This window comes from Cimex lectularius, unplaced genomic scaffold, assembly GCF_000648675.2.
Source record: "Cimex lectularius strain Harlan isolate CLEC.00 unplaced genomic scaffold, Clec_2.1 scaffold112, whole genome shotgun sequence".
NCBI classification, from domain to species: domain Eukaryota; kingdom Metazoa; phylum Arthropoda; class Insecta; order Hemiptera; family Cimicidae; genus Cimex; species Cimex lectularius.
This window is the reverse complement of record NW_019392699.1, coordinates 1,255,836-1,274,510: the sequence shown is the minus strand read 5'-3', so window position 1 is coordinate 1,274,510 and position 18,675 is coordinate 1,255,836. Positions and strand designations below refer to the sequence as shown.

The following is an 18,675-nucleotide window of genomic DNA, read 5'->3' as shown; positions in this document are numbered from 1 at the left end:
TTATTTATCAGTCACCTCCATATACATTGAAACAGAAGACCCACAAAGATTTCTATATTCTACTCATTCTTATATTGAGCGAGAATTTTCCAGAATCACCGAGTGAGCTTACTCTACAAAATGTGCAAATTGTATGGTTTTTATGTGTTCAGTTGTTTTCTAAAGTCCAGTACATTAGGCAAAATTAACTTATATGGTTTTTATGTCAACCTTGTGGCTCGTACGGTCTGTTCTTTGTTGTGAGAGCATGTTTCCTCAGAATAAAGATTCAAAAGACAGAATTTCTCCGAGCGATGTTCAAAAATGAATTGTATCTTAATGGGCAAACTGATTAAACAGTTTACACCGTTTGACAAGCAATCATCAAGAATAGGGAAAAATATCACAAACTGTGTAAATATATGTGGAATCAAGATTATTATAATTAAATAATAAAGTTGTAGTTTCATATATAGGCACACATTTGAAATATTTTTCATCTAGTAGTTTTAGACCTCTTGAAATGTCGATTAAATGAGTTTAACGCCTTGGTAATTATTTGAGTTTCAGTTACATCGGGGAGACCATTGTACAAATGGACAGATGGACTGATGCATATGTGAAATAATGTTTCCAATAGTTATAAATTTACTAATTGCTAAGTCCGCGTAGGAAAATAAAAATGCGTCTGTATTTTGTAATGTAAGTGTGTAAAGGTCGGAAGGGTGTGTAGTTTGTAGTGTGATATCGGAGAGGGTGGAGGATTTCAAATGTGAGCGGTGGAAGGGCGGGTGTTTTGTTTTGGGAGATCCCGTTGGATTGTGGGATCGGGATATCGGGGAGTCGAACGGGACGCCATCTTTGGTCGAGGCGTCTGCAGTCGGTGCGGTTCCGTGTTTTTAATTCGATTATCGTAAATAAATGGAACTCTCGGGCGATTCTTATCCGCGGGGATGAAGTGTAATTATAAATGTCCAATCCGAGTTAAAGGGGGCGTTTATCGGTGGGGGTGAAGCGAGAGGAGAGACGGAAAGAGTTTCGATTCGGGGCGAGAGGATTCGGCCCCTGCCCTCCATTGTCGTAATAATCCAGTTTTTAAATAAGACGAGAGATAAAACACTCTCCCTGGGTGTGAAATGACTGGCTTCGTCAATTGAATTACACTAACAGGATCGGGGCCGGAGTGAAGTGGAGAAAATATAAGTGTAACGTCGGTTTCGCTATCTGGACGACGGAAAGTGGATTGTGCCGCGATTCTATTAATCGTAGTTCTGAAGGTACCACACCCAGGATCGGGGTGTAATTTTTTTTAACTCGACCACCGTGACTCGTGCCCTTTCGCCCTTCTCGGACCGAACCCGTTTTGGTGGGCCATCCGATGTCGGAGGATCGTTGAGGACAATTTCTGTGATACTAGCGTTAAGGAAGACGGCTCCTCTAAGATAATATCCGCTCTTCCCCCCGGCCCCAAAGATGGCGTGCTGTTTGTCAGAAGAGGCAAAAGAGCAGAAAAGGATCAATCAGGAAATCGAAAGGCAGCTCAGGAAGGACAAAAGGGATGCCAGGAGAGAACTCAAATTATTGCTACTCGGTACGTAACACCCACTTTGCCGACCGGCCCTTTATCACCATTTTACCCACCGCCGCCACCCGATCCTCACCCCTCCCGTCATCGACGTTCTCTCGTCCAAACACGTTTACACCCCGTACCACGATTTTTTCATACAAATTTAAATTTGTTTTTTACCCGGTTCCGTTCGGCGTTCTCGCCGTACAGTCGCCCCGTCACCCTCTCACATCGCGATGTTCGATTTGTTATTAACGCCCGTAGTGGAAAAGCACACCGCCTAACTTCACAAACCCCTGTCTGGAGATGTACATAGATCGAATACTTTCCTGCTCTGTTCGACAGATTCTAAATTCAAAGTTCAAACGGTTCTCTACGCTTTTTCCCTTTTGTGGGAAAACGAGATCCTATGTCTTTAACCCCGGTTATGTAATGTGAAAGATCACACCCTCAGACGTTTAGTAAATCTAGTTAAGAGAACTCTACCTGTATCTCGTTCTCATAAACGTTCTCGATTTAGTAACACATACAATACATAGGCAAATTTTCAAAAGAAGTTCAATTCACGAATTTCTATCGAAACCTAAATACAACATGAGTGTTTCTTTTAAAGTAGGTCAGAGGTTTTAGGATTTTCCCCGCTAATTAATATTAAAATATGTGTAAATTGTAAAAAAGTCTATGAAGGTTACGAAACACCGTCGCCTTTTGTACTTCCAAATAAAATCCTAAGATGTGCACTCACGCGAGGGGAATTTTCATGTTTCATTTAATCAAAACAATTCTCCCCTTTCTGCTCTTGATCACGAATTATCAAATATTTTCAAGTTGTAAATTTCAAGTTGAAACTGGAATGCGCGATTGTTCAGGTTATCAATGGTTTTAACCGACATTGTACAGTGCAATGATTTTTAGTCACATCCTACACTCGTCCTCCGGCCAAAATGATTCAATTACCGGTTGGACGCACTGTCATTTATTTAAAATTGACTTTTTAAGTTTAAATTTTAAACGTATTGCAAAAAAATATTAAAATTGCCGTTAGCTATTAGCATCCATTACTCTTCTTCAAGGCTCGTTTTTGGCATTACATTTTCAACGGTGTGCTCGTACAAACTTAGAAAATGTACACGACTGAGAAAACAACACACAGACTCTGGAGTCGGCAAAGTGCTCCCGATACAAAAACAGCGAACGCATACGGACCGGAAAAAAATTACAGGTTCACCACAGACCTCAGACGAGATGTCCCGCAGTTAAAAAGTAAAATTGCCATTCCACCCATTATTAAATGAAACAAAGCTAAATTATTAAATGCCTAGTTGGAAAATACGATTTTTTTTCATTGAGAATTGAAATTTTCATATTTTCATTGAAGGGTAAAATTCTGCATCCGGCCTATTCCACCGATAAAGATAATCCTCAACCTGGCCTAACTTTAATTCTGTCGGAGTAAATTCGTCGTCCAGAATTCAAGCCAGACATTGAATTGTTTTTCGGTTTGTTTGTTGATGAAATTCTCTCAAAAACTAAACACAAAATTATTCACTTTTGTTGAAAATGTCCAGTTTCATATATATATTTGTTGTCATAATTAACAATACGAACTATACTTAATATTATTATAAGTAAAGACTGAATATTACTTTCTTTGGTTGTTGTGTCAGAATTTTGTTATAAATCCGTTGTGATTTTCTGTTTTCGAAGTGAAACATTTTCTCCGGGTGGAAGACGTTTCAGATTATCGCATTCTTCTCAAGATAATTAGTAGTAATTTAATTTTCCAATTTGGAAAAAGATGATAATAAAACCGTCTAATTTCTCAATGTGATTCATGTAAATTTACGATGTAGACCATTATTTTGCCATGAAGAATGGTATAGTTTTGTATAAATGGTTATATGCATGACTTATAGGTTTCAAGATCCTTAGGAAATTTTGATAGTTCCAAAATTTAAAAACTTAAATGTTGGCGTTGATTTGATCCATTTTTGATGTTTTTCCGTTTTGTCATGCCGTCCATATTCCCTTAGAAAATTTATTTATTGAAACAATCGACAGAGCTTAAAATTAATCGGCGCGGCTTATTTAAAACAACTTATGCATAAAGGCTTTATTGTATACTGGTTATGCATCTGGCGCTTTGTGTTTTATGGTAATACAACCATTATTTATTTACTTACGGGAAATAACTCATTTTATTACAATAATTACAAGAAAGACAAAGAACATTTAAAACTTGAAAAACATTGAACATTGACAATAATAAAAGAATACCACAATAAATAATAACATTCAGTATAATTTAGATACGAATATTTGAATATAAAAATAATATTTGGGATTTGTCTAGTAAATAAAAACAATTGTAAATAAGGCTAATTGTGCATACATATATATACAACAACAAGCACATCCGTATATATACACATATACACCCACATACATATACATACACACATACATACACCAGATGAACTAATTGACCATTGTAGAAGTTCCTTTCAAATTCCTCTTCAAACTGGCTTTAGATGTATTATTAATAATATTGTTGGGTAGTATATTGACCAGATCCATTTGTTCTGTATATGGGAGAGCGAGAAGTTTAGTTGGTACAATTATTTAAAAAATATATATTTATCCTGCCGTTTGTATTGTCAAAGATAATTCCCTTTCTTTAACTACAATGAAAAACAGTATTCTTACTATGTATTTATTTTGTTTATTTCTTCTGCACAATTCCTTACTCGGAGGGAATCCTCAAAACTTATAAACAGGTTTTTTAAAGTTACATTTCCATTTTCATTCATGTATGATTACAAATATGGAGGATTAAAATAAGTTAACTTAACAAAGATGGTTAGGAATGGTAATAATAACATCAGTAATAAACATGTAGAAATGATGAAGGTGGGATGAATATGTAGATTCACTTTAACTCAAATAAAAAAAAAAATACTCAAAGTAAAAAAATAAAATAAATAAACATGTGATCTTGAAATTCAATTGTTTTAAAATGATAATTCAACGTTTAGTTTAAAAAAGTTGTTAGAAAATCTGAATGACAGGATTGGTCTTCTATAGAAATTCTTCTTCACGCTCATCTTCCACCTGAAGAATGTCTCCTCTTTTATATACAACAATTACTAGTAATAGTGATGTATAAAGTCAACACTATCGGAAAAGCGTGGAAATCAGTAGAATTTTAGCCATAAATAACTTTTGACCAACATAATTGTAGATATAGTAATTTTATTATTATTATTTTTTTTTTTACGAGGGTTCGCAACAGCAGAGGTTATATCAACCCTCGGGGTGTCGGTGATTTTGAAAAAAGCCCATTTATAAGTATGTCGGGTTCGAATGCAGTGCCGCTGGATTCGAACTCAGGACCTTCACCTTACAGTAATGAGCGCCGTGTCAACGCCTAAACCGTTGCGGCACCGACGCCCCCTTAATTTTTTATTATTGAAATCGGTGTGGTGTGTGAGTGGTGTCGTACCCATGATTAACCTTTCATCTCATTTCATCTTCATTTATTAATTAATCGATACCATTGCAGTATAAATTAACATGGTAAGAATAAATTATGAGATTTCTTTCTTCTTAGGCTTCGAGGTGATAAATATAATGTTTGATCATTCATTGTAGTCCCATGCTCTCTGCTTTGGTCTGTCAGAAGCATCTCGCCATCTTCATTGATGAGTCCGGATGACGGGATTTCCTCTTTACAAACCCTCCACAGAAGATACCGAGCATAGGCAGAAAAAGGAAAAAAAAAAATTATAGATGTAGATTATTCTTGGGTTTTTCCGTTATATTCGGATTATAAAATATAGTTAAAAAAGTGTCTTATTAATGGAAGATCCTTCTTGTTAGTCATATTTATATATCCATTTTTTTATTCTAAGAATATGAGAAATCATGGATACCGCCTTGCGATTTCTATTCAATAACTTTAACAACTGGCGTAGAGCAAGGTTTTTTTCTGTACTTTTTATAACTTGATAAAAAACTATGGTTTATCCTCCTGTTTAGGAGAAACAGATCGGACGGAACGAGGTCAGTGAGATGATTCGGGTTAAAATTTCCGTTCGTATTCTTTCTCATCCTGTGTTAATATTTGATATATCTAAACACCATGACCTAATTGAATTAATTTTTTATAATAGTCATTATTGTCAGATGAACTTGGCTAAAAGGAAAATAAAAATGTGTACCTAAAAATAATGAAATAAATTCATTAACTAATTTATTCGCGAATCAATTTTCAACTCTTAACTTGTCTTGCGAGAATGTTTTTACATTTTTATTTGCTCCTATTTTTCTTTTATTGAGAATTCGGTGGTCCATTATTTGAATTATAAATAAAGTAAAACGTTCGGGGCAAAACTATTTTACAAAAAATGAAGTAAATGTTTTTTTTTTTTTGCTTTGTTTTGGAACATTCAGCAAGAGTACGGACCTATGAAGTATCAAATTCCATTTTTTAGCATGACTAGAAATTCATAAAGCAATAAATAAATAACAAGTAACGAGAGCAATAAAGATTAATCGACACAATAAGTACTAAGAATAAAAAATTTCGGTGCGAAAACAACAACAGCAAAGGGTAACAACAACATGAATAAATAAAGGTGCAGACCTACCAAATAACAAATTACATTTTGACAAAACTAACAATTTGAAGACACAAACTAATAAATTAATAACAAGTAACAGATGCAATGATTAACTATCAACTAACTACAATAAATAAAAAATGAATTAAAATTTATTTTAACAAATTTATGTAATGTTAAAATGAAGTATACTTCACTAAAGCTCTCCGTGGCCATTTCATTTGTCGCCGAGAATCAAATAGATCACACGACATTTGAAAAATGGCAAAAAGTAGGGAAAATTCAAAAGGAGAGGTTGAGATGGGAAGTGTCCGAGTGGGTCGAAGTCACGGTAGCTCACGTGGTAGCAGCGGCGTATCTAGCCGAAGATCGTGGGTTCGAATCCCGCTCGTGACACTGACTTTTTTATCTCAACTAAAAACCTTAATTAATTGAAAGATATTAATTGGTCAAGCGGACCACGAAGACTATTCTTACATTTAGCCTCCACGTTAAAATTTATTTTTTAAATTTTTTTATTATTGTTTTTTAAATTAAATTTTTTTTTGTAGGCCTTTTATTGAAGGTGTTTTTTAAAATAAAATTAGTTTTTTTAACGTTTTGGTGATTCTGCGCCATTTTCGAAAACGATCTACATTTTATTTCTGGAAAATTGTTTTTAACTTTTCATTATTCATTCCTGTATTTAATATATTTATAATTAATTTATTTTCATAATTTTATTTTTACTATATTTGCAGAAATAAAATGTAATAAGGTTTTTGAAAATGGCACAGGATCGTGGAAACGTTGAAAAACTGCAATTTTATTTAAAAACCCTTTCTACAAAAAAGAAATTTTTCATCTATAAAAAGAAAAAGAAAGAAGATAACGAAGAAAAGTTTTTTAAAGTTTTTTGCAAATTGTCGGTTTTAAGCGGTTGGAAGAGGTTCCCTTTTTAATTCGCATTTATATTAATATATTTTATTATTCTGCATTCATACAGACGATGGAATTTTATTACAGTGACATTGGCTGTGACGAGTGGGAAGTACATAGTCTCTATAACTTATTTTCATTATAAACTTATATTTAGATGTGTCCTCTGGGCAGACAGAAAAGTTAATCAGTTTTGCGATTTATACGAAAGTAAAAACTGAAAAAAAGTTCACACAAAGGTCAAGTCATTTTCTTTTTAAAGATCGACGAACCATACGGTCGTTGAACGTTGATGTTTTATCTGACATTTATGTCCATTGTAATTATTAATATTGTAATTATTAATGTGTATGTATATTATAATTTTGTTGGTAAGGGATGAACCATTAGAAACCCCCTCCCCAACAATTAATATGAAATAACTGTCTGGGGGATGATGTCCAATCTTTGCAAAAATTGTAAGATTCTATAATCGTTGATGTTTATTTTAACTAAATAATTAAAAAAAAATTATATAACATTAATGAAAATATTCATTGACTCTTATTTTTAACCTTATTTTTAAGGTTTTTTGTGTGAATATTATTGGCGGTATTCACCGGTGACATCCTATCGTAAATGTCATCATCCATAATTTTAATTAAATTAACGGAAAAACTATGGAACTTGATGTTTGCAAAAAAAATATTTTTACTGTTTTGGTGGAGCCAGTGTAGCGTATTTCTTCCTTTTTAAATATTTCTATTTTGAAAATATTTATAAAAGTTATTTTTATTGTCATGCAATCGTACACATTTGCCCAAGGCGATGAGTGTACTAATAGACTGTAAAAATAATGAACGCCGATTTTCTGAGAAATTAAAGTATCATATGTTATGAAAAGGATAACTACGATCTTTGAGGCTTATTTGAACTTTACACTTTATTATAAAAAAATATAATCCTTACTACGAAATTAATTATCAATCCTTATTTTGAGGATTATGTGTGTGCGTGAAGCCCAGCAATCAGTCTCATGGCTAGGAAATTCTTTTTTATGTTGTAATCCCACATGATTGTCAATGATATAATTAGTTAAAATTAATTATTATTCCAAACTTACTGATTTTTTTAGTTTTGTTTCTATTTGAAAATAGTTTCCAGAAGTGATTTGTATTGTCATGTAATGATTGTTCACAATAGCCGTAAACGATTAAGTGTTAATAATAGTCTGTAAAAATAAAGAAAGACGATTTTCTAATAAATGAAAGTTTTTAACGGATTGTAGCCGTTGAAGAAATTTACTTTTAGTTACTTCCTCTCGGAATATAAATAGAGGGCTAGCGTTTACGGGATGGCGGAAGGACCCCGGCCCATGTGCATGCGACCATTCGTGCGTGCGTGCATGCGTGCTCGCTTGGGAGCGAGCGTGTTCAGAGAGGGAGTGATAAAGAGAGAGAGAGAGAGTGAGAAAGAGAGTAAATAAATAGAGAGAGCGAGAGCGAGAGAGTGTGTGCATGCTTGTGTGTGTGACCGTCCCACCAATCGATAAGACCTCCTCACCCGGTGCAAAATGGCGATCCTCTACGTCCGCCGTTAAACAAATTTCATTCCTAATTCAAACACTACTAATACACCATGAGTCACAAAATTTATCTAATTTTATACATGTATATGTCCTTATGAATTACATATATATTTTAAATTTACGTTTAGACAAATAAACCCGGATTTGTAGCGGAGTGCCCTTTTACAAAGATCTCTTCCTGGGGTCACTTCTCTGAAAGCGAAACCCTTAACCTACCCAAACTCACTTCTGTATGCCCAACTTTCATTCCCAATAGATAGGTGCATTTCTTAAATTTAATGTATATCGTCAGAAAACGTCTATCGGGAAAAGACCAAAAATTAAATTTTTTTAAAACTTTTAAACATTTTAAACTTTTTTTTTAAAAATCAATTAATCCTTAAATGTTAATCGGCAGACCGAACTGTTCCATGCCTGTTTTTCTCTTTAAACGAAAATTTATTTTCATTACTGATTTCTGTAAAACAAGAAGGATCTTTTTTTTAATTATTCCTCACTTTTATAAGTAAAGTTGTATCATACTAAATAAACACTTGTCATTTATTTCATACATAAATATTAACAAAATCAATAACACTTTCAACTAGTTTATTAGCATGGTTTGCACTATAATCTAGGAATTGGTCGGTGTTTAAAGGGATGTGTTTGGATTTTTATAAGTTCTAAGAAAAAACTCAAATTCAATTTTTTCTACTATATGTATTGCATAAATGCATAAATAAGATACAATTATTTTTAACCCTATCATCAAGCATGCTGTTTGGAAATTTTGTGCGGTTAAAATGACATATATATTGAGCAATTTTTAAAACCTAACTACCCGGAACACGTTTTTCATGAGTTGTAATTTGTCTGATATGACATTATTATAAAACTTGAAAAGTAGTATTTAGAAAATGTAATTGTTTGCCTTTTATGGTCGTATTTTGCAATAGTTACTTTAAAGATAAAATAAGGTGAATAACCCTATAATGTCTCTCCCTACCAACTCGACAAGAAAAAGTAAAACACCCTAAATAGGGAAAATACAGGAAACCCCAAAATACAGAAACCTTCTACCAAAGGAGAAAATTTTGAATCTGGAGTGTTCTGTTCCTTAATTACACACCCTCCATAGAATAAAATTGAAAGAATAAAAGTTTCTTGGATGTGTTGTGATCCAGGTTGAGGTCTTATTTCTCTGAAAAAGTAAACTATTGTTTCCTCTAGTTCGAGCGTATGATCATCTATGACAGTCCTCCTTAGGAACCGATTAATTTACAATGCCTGAATTAATTTAATTAATTTTTAATATTCCGAAGAAAAAGGACCTGAACCCCGATTCTGACACATCCAAAAGATTAATTCATTGAAAGTCGATAAAACTTTTCACAATAGCTATGGCGGGTGGTCCATTAGAAAAAGGCAAAAAAGACTTTTTTTGTTCAGGGACAAGTAAGGAAATCTCTATGGATCATAAAAAAAAAAGATCCAATACATTTAGTTGTGGCTTTAATTGGTGAATGAATTGAATGATCAGACATTTCATTGTTTCCATTATGGGTCTCAGGTCCAAATGTCCTGATAACACCCTGAAAATTGCGATTGGAGGAAAGTAATAAATTGTGAGATTTACTCTTGGGGGGGTCTTTTTGAAACTGTAGGTAGGCTTTTTCGGATCATACGAGTTAATCATGTTATATGAGGGTTGACTGTACTGTGTTGTAAAAATAGTGTTTTAAACCTTTATGATGATAGCCAAATCTTAAACCCTTAGTTAAATTTGCTCTCAACAAATATTGAATTATGAATGCTTACGTAGCTAGAAGAATTAAAAGTGAATCATTTTTTTTACTTGATTTTTACAGGTACTGGAGAATCTGGAAAATCCACTTTCATCAAACAGATGAGAATTATCCATGGATCTGGTTACTCAGATGAAGACAAACGGGGCTTCATTAAACTCGTCTACCAAAATATATTCATGGCCATGCAGTCTATGATAAGAGCCATGGATCTCCTTAAAATACAGTACAAAAACCCAGCTATGAGTGTAAGTATATTCGCTTTTTAAAACCAAGCCCAGAGTGGTTATCAATATTATTTCAACAGGAAAAGGCTGAACTGATACGGAGTGTAGACTTTGAAACTGTAACAACTTTTGAAAGCCCATATGTTGAAGCCATCAAAGCACTCTGGGCCGATACGGGGATCCAGGAGTGTTATGACAGACGGAGGGAGTACCAGTTAACTGATTCAGCCAAATAGTGAGTTCTCATTTAATTTATTTTATTGGCACTCATTCATAACATGCACAACATGAGTGTTGTACAGGTTTAGTATAACTTATTGGTTTCAATCAAAATGACTGTTTAATTTGTATAATTTTTTCCTGAGTTGGAGGTAAAGTTTAATTGCTATCTTATTTCAAAGTATATTTAAAGTTGGAGCGAAGAAGAAGGATTAAAATAATAGAATCCTAGTGATTAATTTGCACTTCCCATATTTTTAACACTGCATTATTTTTGTTTGTTCTATAATTTGCATTATATTATCTTTTTCAAAGTTGCCAGGAAATTTAAGTAAACATAAAATAACATTTTCATCAGAAATTTGTTAAATTAGTGTAGTAGGCTCATGTTCATTTCAGGAAAATTCTTATGGAATAAATACTTTGTGAAGACAGCTTCTTTTCGTTTTTTAGTTTAATAGTAAAATATTTGTGAAATGGAATAAGTAATTGATTTCACAAATAGTTTCAAAGAGATTAAAAATATGTGTCTACAATCATATTTCATATGCATTGTCTTGGTCTGAATTATATGTATAACATTGTTGGATTGCATATAATGACAAAATCAATTTATTCCTAAAAATGTTAATTCATTTATGCAATTAGTGTACAAATACACTATAAAACATATCTAAGATGAATCAATTTTTAAAGTACTTATCTAAAACTAAATCGTTCACTCTTTTATGGTAGAACACACTGAAATATTCGAAAGCTAGAATCTCGACGTGAGGCATCCCAAGGCAGAGACCAGTGTACCAACATGTACTCTCTAGCAAGGGAACCTAACCTAATTGAAATGATAATCACTTAACACAAAATAATTTAAAAACGTAATTAAAAAAAATAAAAGTCAATTAACAAAAGTGACTAGCCAATTCAGAGAAGTACTGAAACCATGTGCTGGGGAGTAGGAAATAGACAAGTGCATGGCACGAGACCCCCACTACCCTCTCGGCTTTTTGTCTCATGCTCATATACCGCTGCAAGGGTGAGCGGCCCGAAGGGCTAGGCGAGAGGGCATGAAGTGAAGCGAGGTCAAGAACACTGTGTACTTCCACCATTATAATACATACTCACTCCCTTGTGTATTTATACATATATTATATGTTTATACATCATATGGTTATATCGTGCTGCCTCCACGATTACGGATTCACAGCCACAACAAATGCAAGTGGTCACATGTAGCATTATGACTCTGGAATGTTACATATGTATGGTTGATTTAGTCGTATATGTTGTTGATTTGAAATTTTAGAAATATGAAAGTACATATTGTGTTCATTCCTTTTTCATAATGACCACAAATGTTTTACAAATTGTCTATAATACATAATATGTATGTACATGTGTATAATACATATATACAAAATAATGCCGTTTGCATTTATTTTTTAATACCTATGTTCTTAAAACTTAATCCCTAATTTAATTTGTATTTCAAATAATATAGATTTGGTATCGTTGAAATTAGTTTATAAATTGTAGTATTTTCAGGAAAAGGTAAAATATCGTTTAAGATTTATGGAAATCAACGGCATAGATAAAGTTTCATTGAAAATATTTGACAGTGAATTAATTTATTTCTTTATCTTGATTAGCTATCTAATGGAAATAGACAGAGTAGCAGCTACAAATTATCTTCCGACTGAACAAGACATCTTGCGAGTGAGGGTCCCGACAACAGGGATCATAGAGTACCCATTTGATTTAGAGGAGATTCGGTTTAGGTAAAAGAAGCTGGCAGAATAGCTGAATTATTGGATGGACTGCACGAAAGCTTAAATTGATATGGCATATGGGCAAAATCAAAATTTTTATATTTACAATTGACATGTTTTCCTTTTTTTTTTTTTTTTAATTCAAAATGTACACATTTTGCATGAAGCATGATAAGCTTTACAAACAGGTTTGTCTAAGTAATTATGCATGTTTGCATGTTGGTATGACCAGTTACCTGAGCGATCTAGAGAGGATTGAAAACCCAAACTATCTGCCAACTGAGCAAGACATCCTCAGAGCCAGGGCGCCTACCACTGGCATCATTGAATATCCTTTTGATCTCGATTCAATTATATTTAGGTATTGAGTTTCTTTATTCTTTTATTTATTTTGCAATTGTAATAGTATTTTTTTTCTCTCTCAGTCGCGCTTTAATTTATCATACTTCTTATTTACCTTTGACAGTTGGGATTTCTCTTTCATTAACCGCCTATATAAAATATTAGGGATAATAAATGCTTACTTCTATGCCCTTTTTCAGCTTACAGCTGTTTTATTTGCTATTGACATATAATTTTATCTACAGCTTTGTGATTGTGCACTTTTGACTGTTGGATGAAGCAGATGAGATTTTTCTGATAGTTACATGTACATAGTGTGTGCTTATTAACAATAAAAAAAAATTGTTATGGGTGATTCTTATGAGTAATCATGGCCCATAATTTTAATTTTCACATAATGTTCATCTAGCTTGTGCCAAATATTTTAATTCAAAACTAAATACAAATGAACAATACAATTTAATTTCCAGCCTTCATTTGCAGCTAAAATAAATGTATTACGCTGATTAAGTTTAACAGTTGAACAGTACCATTTGTTCTACATTTAAATACAAATATCTTGAGTTAGTTATTTTGTGATCTGTTTTAATTAGTTAAAAATGAAATAATTTATCTCTATTTGCTGTAATAATTTTAACGTCTGAATATTATAAACTACATAGTGGTAGATAAAATTAATTTAGCCCATGAAGCACTACAGTGAATGAAGCAGCAATGAAATAATTTAAAAAAATAAAGGTAGTGGAAATATATAAAAAAAAAATATTGTTTTAACAAACAAAAATTTAAGGAAATATGCATAATGTACATGTAGTATAATTACAGATAAATAATATATTTTTTTGGTTTCATTTCAGTTTGTATTTCTTTGCACTAATTTGATTGAATGCTCTGTACAATTTTAAAGCATGAATTTTTATTTAAATTTTTTTGCTAATTGCGTTTTAATGAAATATTCTTGTAATATCATTGTTTTGTTGTATTTTAATACTTTTTTCTTAATAGGATGGTTGATGTAGGAGGGCAGAGATCAGAAAGGAGAAAATGGATCCACTGTTTTGAAAACGTTACTTCAATAATATTTCTGGTCGCTTTAAGTGAATATGATCAGATTTTATTTGAATCGGAAAATGAGGTTTTTATTCTTTTATTATTATAGTTTTAAAATTGTAGACTTTTTGTAAATAATTTATTTTGTGAACAGAACCGAATGGAAGAATCAAAAGCACTTTTTAAGACTATCATCACATACCCATGGTTCCAGCACTCGTCAGTAATCCTTTTTCTAAATAAAAAAGATCTGCTCGAAGAAAAGATCATGTATTCACATCTAGTGGATTACTTCCCCGAGTATGATGGTAAGCCAAAAATAAATAACGCATGTTTTTTTTCACCTTTTTATTTTAAGCTAGGTTATGAAAGAAAATTTAGTTGAGGAGGCAGAAAAAAGAGTGTAACCAGATAATAGAATTACGGGTTTTGTAGGGCCAAAGCAGGACCATGTTGCTGCTCGTGAATACATTCTCAAACAGTATAGTATGCAGAACCCTGATCCTGACAGGATGCTCTATTCTCATTTTACTACTGCTACAGGTGACCAAATCGATAGTACCACACAAAATAGGTGCTTCGCGCTCACCCTTGTAGCCTTTATATAGTTTTTGAAGTAATTAATTATTGAAGAATTGAAAACATGACTTTTTCCTTGAATATAAGTGAAAAGTTCTTGGAAGGTGTACATTTTTGCAAGTAAATTATGATATAAACATATCTGGCAGAACAGGAAGACCAGAGATTCGTTTATATAAAAAAAAATGGACTAATTAGTGCCATTTCAGCGATAATATAATTCAAAATATCATATATGAAAATGTTTTCAAATAGTATCGTTCTTGTTTTATTTTATTTTGCAAATAGTTAACCCGTATGCCCGTAAGTTCGCAAAATCCTTCAGCTATCTACACTCCTCCCTTTTAATTGTAAAGTACTTTTAGGTAGGTGTATATAATCATTTTAGGAAGAGATCGATAAATAAGAGCGGACCTAAGAGTACCCCCTCAAAGAATTTTATTAATAACTTATCAAGTTATCAAAATAAAAGATGAAACTAGAACAATAATTAATGAGCTAGACCCCGATCTACAATTTGAAAATTAGTTTGAAATTAGTATTAGTAATAAATTAGTAATTAAGGATGTGTTTACTCAGCCTAAACGTTTGTCACTTTTTGAGCCCCTCCTCTCAACCTATTCCTTTAATAGCAAGTATTTTCAGCTGTATCAACTGATAAGTGAGAGCTCCAAACCATATTTCATTTAATGGTCATTTTGCAGAATTATTGAAAATTTCTGTTCTGTTATGTCATAATGAAAAACCACAACTCATACGGTAAAACTGCTATAAGTATTATGCAATTAGGTACACTAATAGTAGCTCAGTTTCCCTTGTGCTACTTTGTTAATTTTAATATTATTATTTTATTGTTAACTATTATTTAATTTTTAGTGAATTATTATAATAAGTAGTTTTTACTTTTCTATCATGCCCACTACCTTCAAACAAATTTCCCACTGTCTCTAAACATTTTTTAAAGTTTAATCAGGGGTTTCGGTGTGTCGCATCTATTGGTATACATTTCGGTGGCTGCAAAAATTTAGGCATTGACACGGTTCTCATCACTGTAAGGTAATGATCCCTGGTTTGAATCCAGTGGCCCTGCATTTGAACTCAACATTAGACTGACATCTATTAGACAGAAAATATTAAACCTGTTTTCTCTAAATAAGATTTAATATACATATGTTCTTTAATAAAAATCACTTTAAACGATATTGGTCACCATTACCATACATAACTGAAATGAAATTAACACGAACAAAGTTATGCAATACACATTATGTTCTAAAAATATTTTGTTTAATTTTGATTCTACTTAAATTGCGGCTAGTGTTTCTGTCAATTATAATTGAGCAACATAAAAGCTAAGCTTTAAATCAGAGTACAAAAGTTCTCACTTGTGGATGAGTGATCACTAGTTGCAACTTAACAGTATTTATGCCAAATATGTAAACTACTCGACTGATTATTGATTTTAGAAACAGTGCCATTTCGTACTGACCGCACATTAAATTAAACTGTGTAATTGTAGTAGTGATAAAAATCTGGAATAATAAACAAGCAAAATCACCAATACTCAATCAGTAAATTGAAAATATTTGTAACATAACTAGTTGAGTAGGTAATTTTTTAAAATTTAATCCTGTACTATCCCAACAAAATGGTTTTAAATTGAATGTGTAACATTATTATATTCATATTGTATTTTGATGTAGATTTAGATATTTGTTAATTTGTGTAAAATTCTTGATAACCCAGGCCCACAGCGAGATGCGATAGCTGCCAGAGAGTTCATACTCAGAATGTTTGTCGACTTAAACCCTGACAGCGAGAAGATTATATACTCTCACTTCACATGTGCAACAGGTAGACATTGTTACCGGTGTGCCTGGGGAAAAAGCATGATTTGGCTGCATGTTCATCTAACCCGTGTGTTTTCCATTTCTTGCTTTGCTGTTACTTTATTATTTTATTTGTTTGCCTTTCAACAATTTCTGTTTTGCTAACTTGTAATTTTTGTGGATGTTGCATGCTTACAGATACGGAAAATATTAAGTTGGTGTTCTGTGCTGTAAAGGATACAATAATGCAATCGGCATTAAAGGAATTTAATTTAGCCTAACCCATTTTTTAATTTATTTCCAAACTGTTTTATTATATTTTATTAATTTAAGTTACATAGGTGTTGGGTTTCAGGTTTATGTTTTGGCTTTGTACACATACAATAAAATAAAAAGAAGAAGCATTGTTTTTTTTTATTACCCTTCTTTTCTGCATGAAATTCAAATGAGAAATTGTGAAATGTTAACAATAAACTTTTAATTCTGAAGATGGTTTGAGACAAAATAAATGATGAACTAATAAATAAATAATTTCATACAGTAAAATAGATTTATTATTTAGTTTTGTTTTTATCATTTTGGTAAAATTTATTTATTTGTACATACACCCTCAATTTATTTCTATTGTCTCAATAAGTCAGAAGGAATTCCTCATTTTCTTTTTTGCCAAGTTTCAATAAAAAATGCTTAGAATTTTGTATGGTGATGAATTTGGGGTTGAGGGTTGATAAATGCATGTGTTAAAATGATTAAACTTGAAAATATTTAATAACTGAATGAATGCATGTCCATGTGAATAGTTATAATTTTTAAAAAATAATAATAAATGTGCAAAATCATAATATTTCATTTATAGTAACTTGCTAGCATTGTAATGTCTTACAAAAACTTAATACCTCATAAGGAAACTTTTTCAAAATGAATTTGTTTTAAATGAAATCTGATGGTGAGAAGATTAATAGTTTTTCCTCTTCACAGATACGGAGAATATACGATTTGTCTTTGCAGCTGTAAAGGACACTATACTGCAATCAAACTTAAAAGAGTACAATTTAGTGTGAAATGGTGCTGTGAGCGTAAACTGAAACCAATCGCTCATGATTCCAGTACTCTTGATTATCAACATTAAAAAAATAAAATAAAAAATACAAAAAATGCAAAAAAAAAAAAAAAAATACTGCCACCATTTCTCCAACCTAATTTATACATATTTTTTTCTGATAGCCAACTTTGACTTTTAAAAAATAAATAATAAATTTTTAAAGTGTTTCATATAGTGTATTGTACTTGGGGTGTTAAAGTGGTAAATACATTGTTTTTACTTTCTCATATATATAAAATCCTTAGTAGAGGATTCTATATGGATGTATTCATATACAAAAAAATTATTTAAAAAAAAATTAAAACACAAAAAAAGTTTGCTTCTTTGTACTGCAGAAAAAAACGTTATTAGCTTGTATCTTTCTTTCATTTTTTGTACATTGACAAAGAAATTGAAATAAATGAGCGAGAGAAATATTTGATCCAGTTATAGTGCTGTGTTATTTTTCATTATTATTCTTGTTCTTATAAATGAGTAAATAAGCTGTGTTTTTAAGTCAAAACTCTAATGCACAAATTTATTAAAGTTACTATGGAAAAACAAATTGTCAACCGTACCTCAAATGTACAGTTTTGTAAATGAGTGATTCATGTGAAATATTTGGGCAAAATAATTAATATTAAAAATTATGAAATAATTATGTAACAATGATAAAATATTAACTTACAAAAAATTGTCTATCTACATGCTGGCTTTGTGGCATAATTTGTCATAAATTAAAAAATTATGAACTTCCCCAAAGTGAGGAGGAATATTTAAAATAAAGGATTTATTACAAGACCATTGTTTGGCCTTGTATTTATTCTTAACATGACCAAACTTACTTTTTCCTAACAAAAGAAAAAAATTAAAAAAAAATTACCTCTCTTTGGAAAAAGAAAATTACAGCTGAATATAAATGTATGTATAAAGAGTGAATATTCATTTGTAAGGTGTCTCGCAATTTCTAATTTTTTCCATTTTGTTTTCTTTAAACAATAAAATACTGATTGTTTAGAGTATGTCTAGGGTGGTTATTGTACAGTAATTTTTTACTTTCTTTTTGAGCAGTTTACATATTACAAAAAAAAAAAATTTAAAAAAAAGTAAAAAAATTGTACTATCGCTCAAAAGGGATCTTGAAT

General features: G+C 31.8%; 1 protein-coding gene across 5 annotated transcripts; it reads left to right on the top strand.

The window, feature by feature from the left end:
* The first annotated feature begins 807 nt into the window (after positions 1 to 807).
* On the top strand, positions 808 to 17,624 carry LOC106664561 (guanine nucleotide-binding protein G(q) subunit alpha). 5 transcript variants are annotated; one of them, XM_014390397.2, is made up of 9 exons: positions 808 to 1,570; positions 10,501 to 10,685; positions 10,745 to 10,899; positions 12,530 to 12,658; positions 12,882 to 13,010; positions 13,997 to 14,126; positions 14,196 to 14,349; positions 16,367 to 16,474; positions 16,648 to 16,745. In XM_014390397.2, the coding sequence occupies exons 1-9, from the start codon at positions 1,453 to 1,455 to the stop codon at positions 16,728 to 16,730; spliced, it is 1,191 nt and encodes a 396-aa protein (XP_014245883.1). In that variant the 5' UTR covers positions 808 to 1,452; the 3' UTR covers positions 16,731 to 16,745. The 5 variants fall into 5 exon arrangements, with proteins under 5 accessions (XP_014245883.1, XP_014245881.1, XP_014245875.1 ...); XM_014390389.2 differs by lacking the exon at positions 16,648 to 16,745 and adding an exon at positions 17,428 to 17,624 and having other exon boundaries at positions 809 to 1,570; XM_014390395.2 differs by lacking the exons at positions 12,530 to 12,658; positions 16,367 to 16,474 and adding an exon at positions 14,477 to 14,584.
* The last annotated feature ends 1,051 nt before the right edge of the window (positions 17,625 to 18,675 follow it).

What these genes read in the sequence shown, in the direction of transcription:
- LOC106664561 (XM_014390389.2), top strand. Translation starts at nt 1,453, where the DNA reads ATGGCGTGCTGTTTGTCAGAAGAGGCAAAAGAGCAGAAAAGGATCAAT. An exon ending in ACAAAAACCCAGCTATGAGT is followed by an intron (nt 10,686 to 10,744) that starts GTAAGTATATTC and finishes TTATTTCAACAG; the next exon opens with GAAAAGGCTGAACTGATACG. An exon ending in TCACTTCACATGTGCAACAG is followed by an intron (nt 16,475 to 17,427) that starts GTAGACATTGTT and finishes TCCTCTTCACAG; the next exon opens with ATACGGAGAATATACGATTT.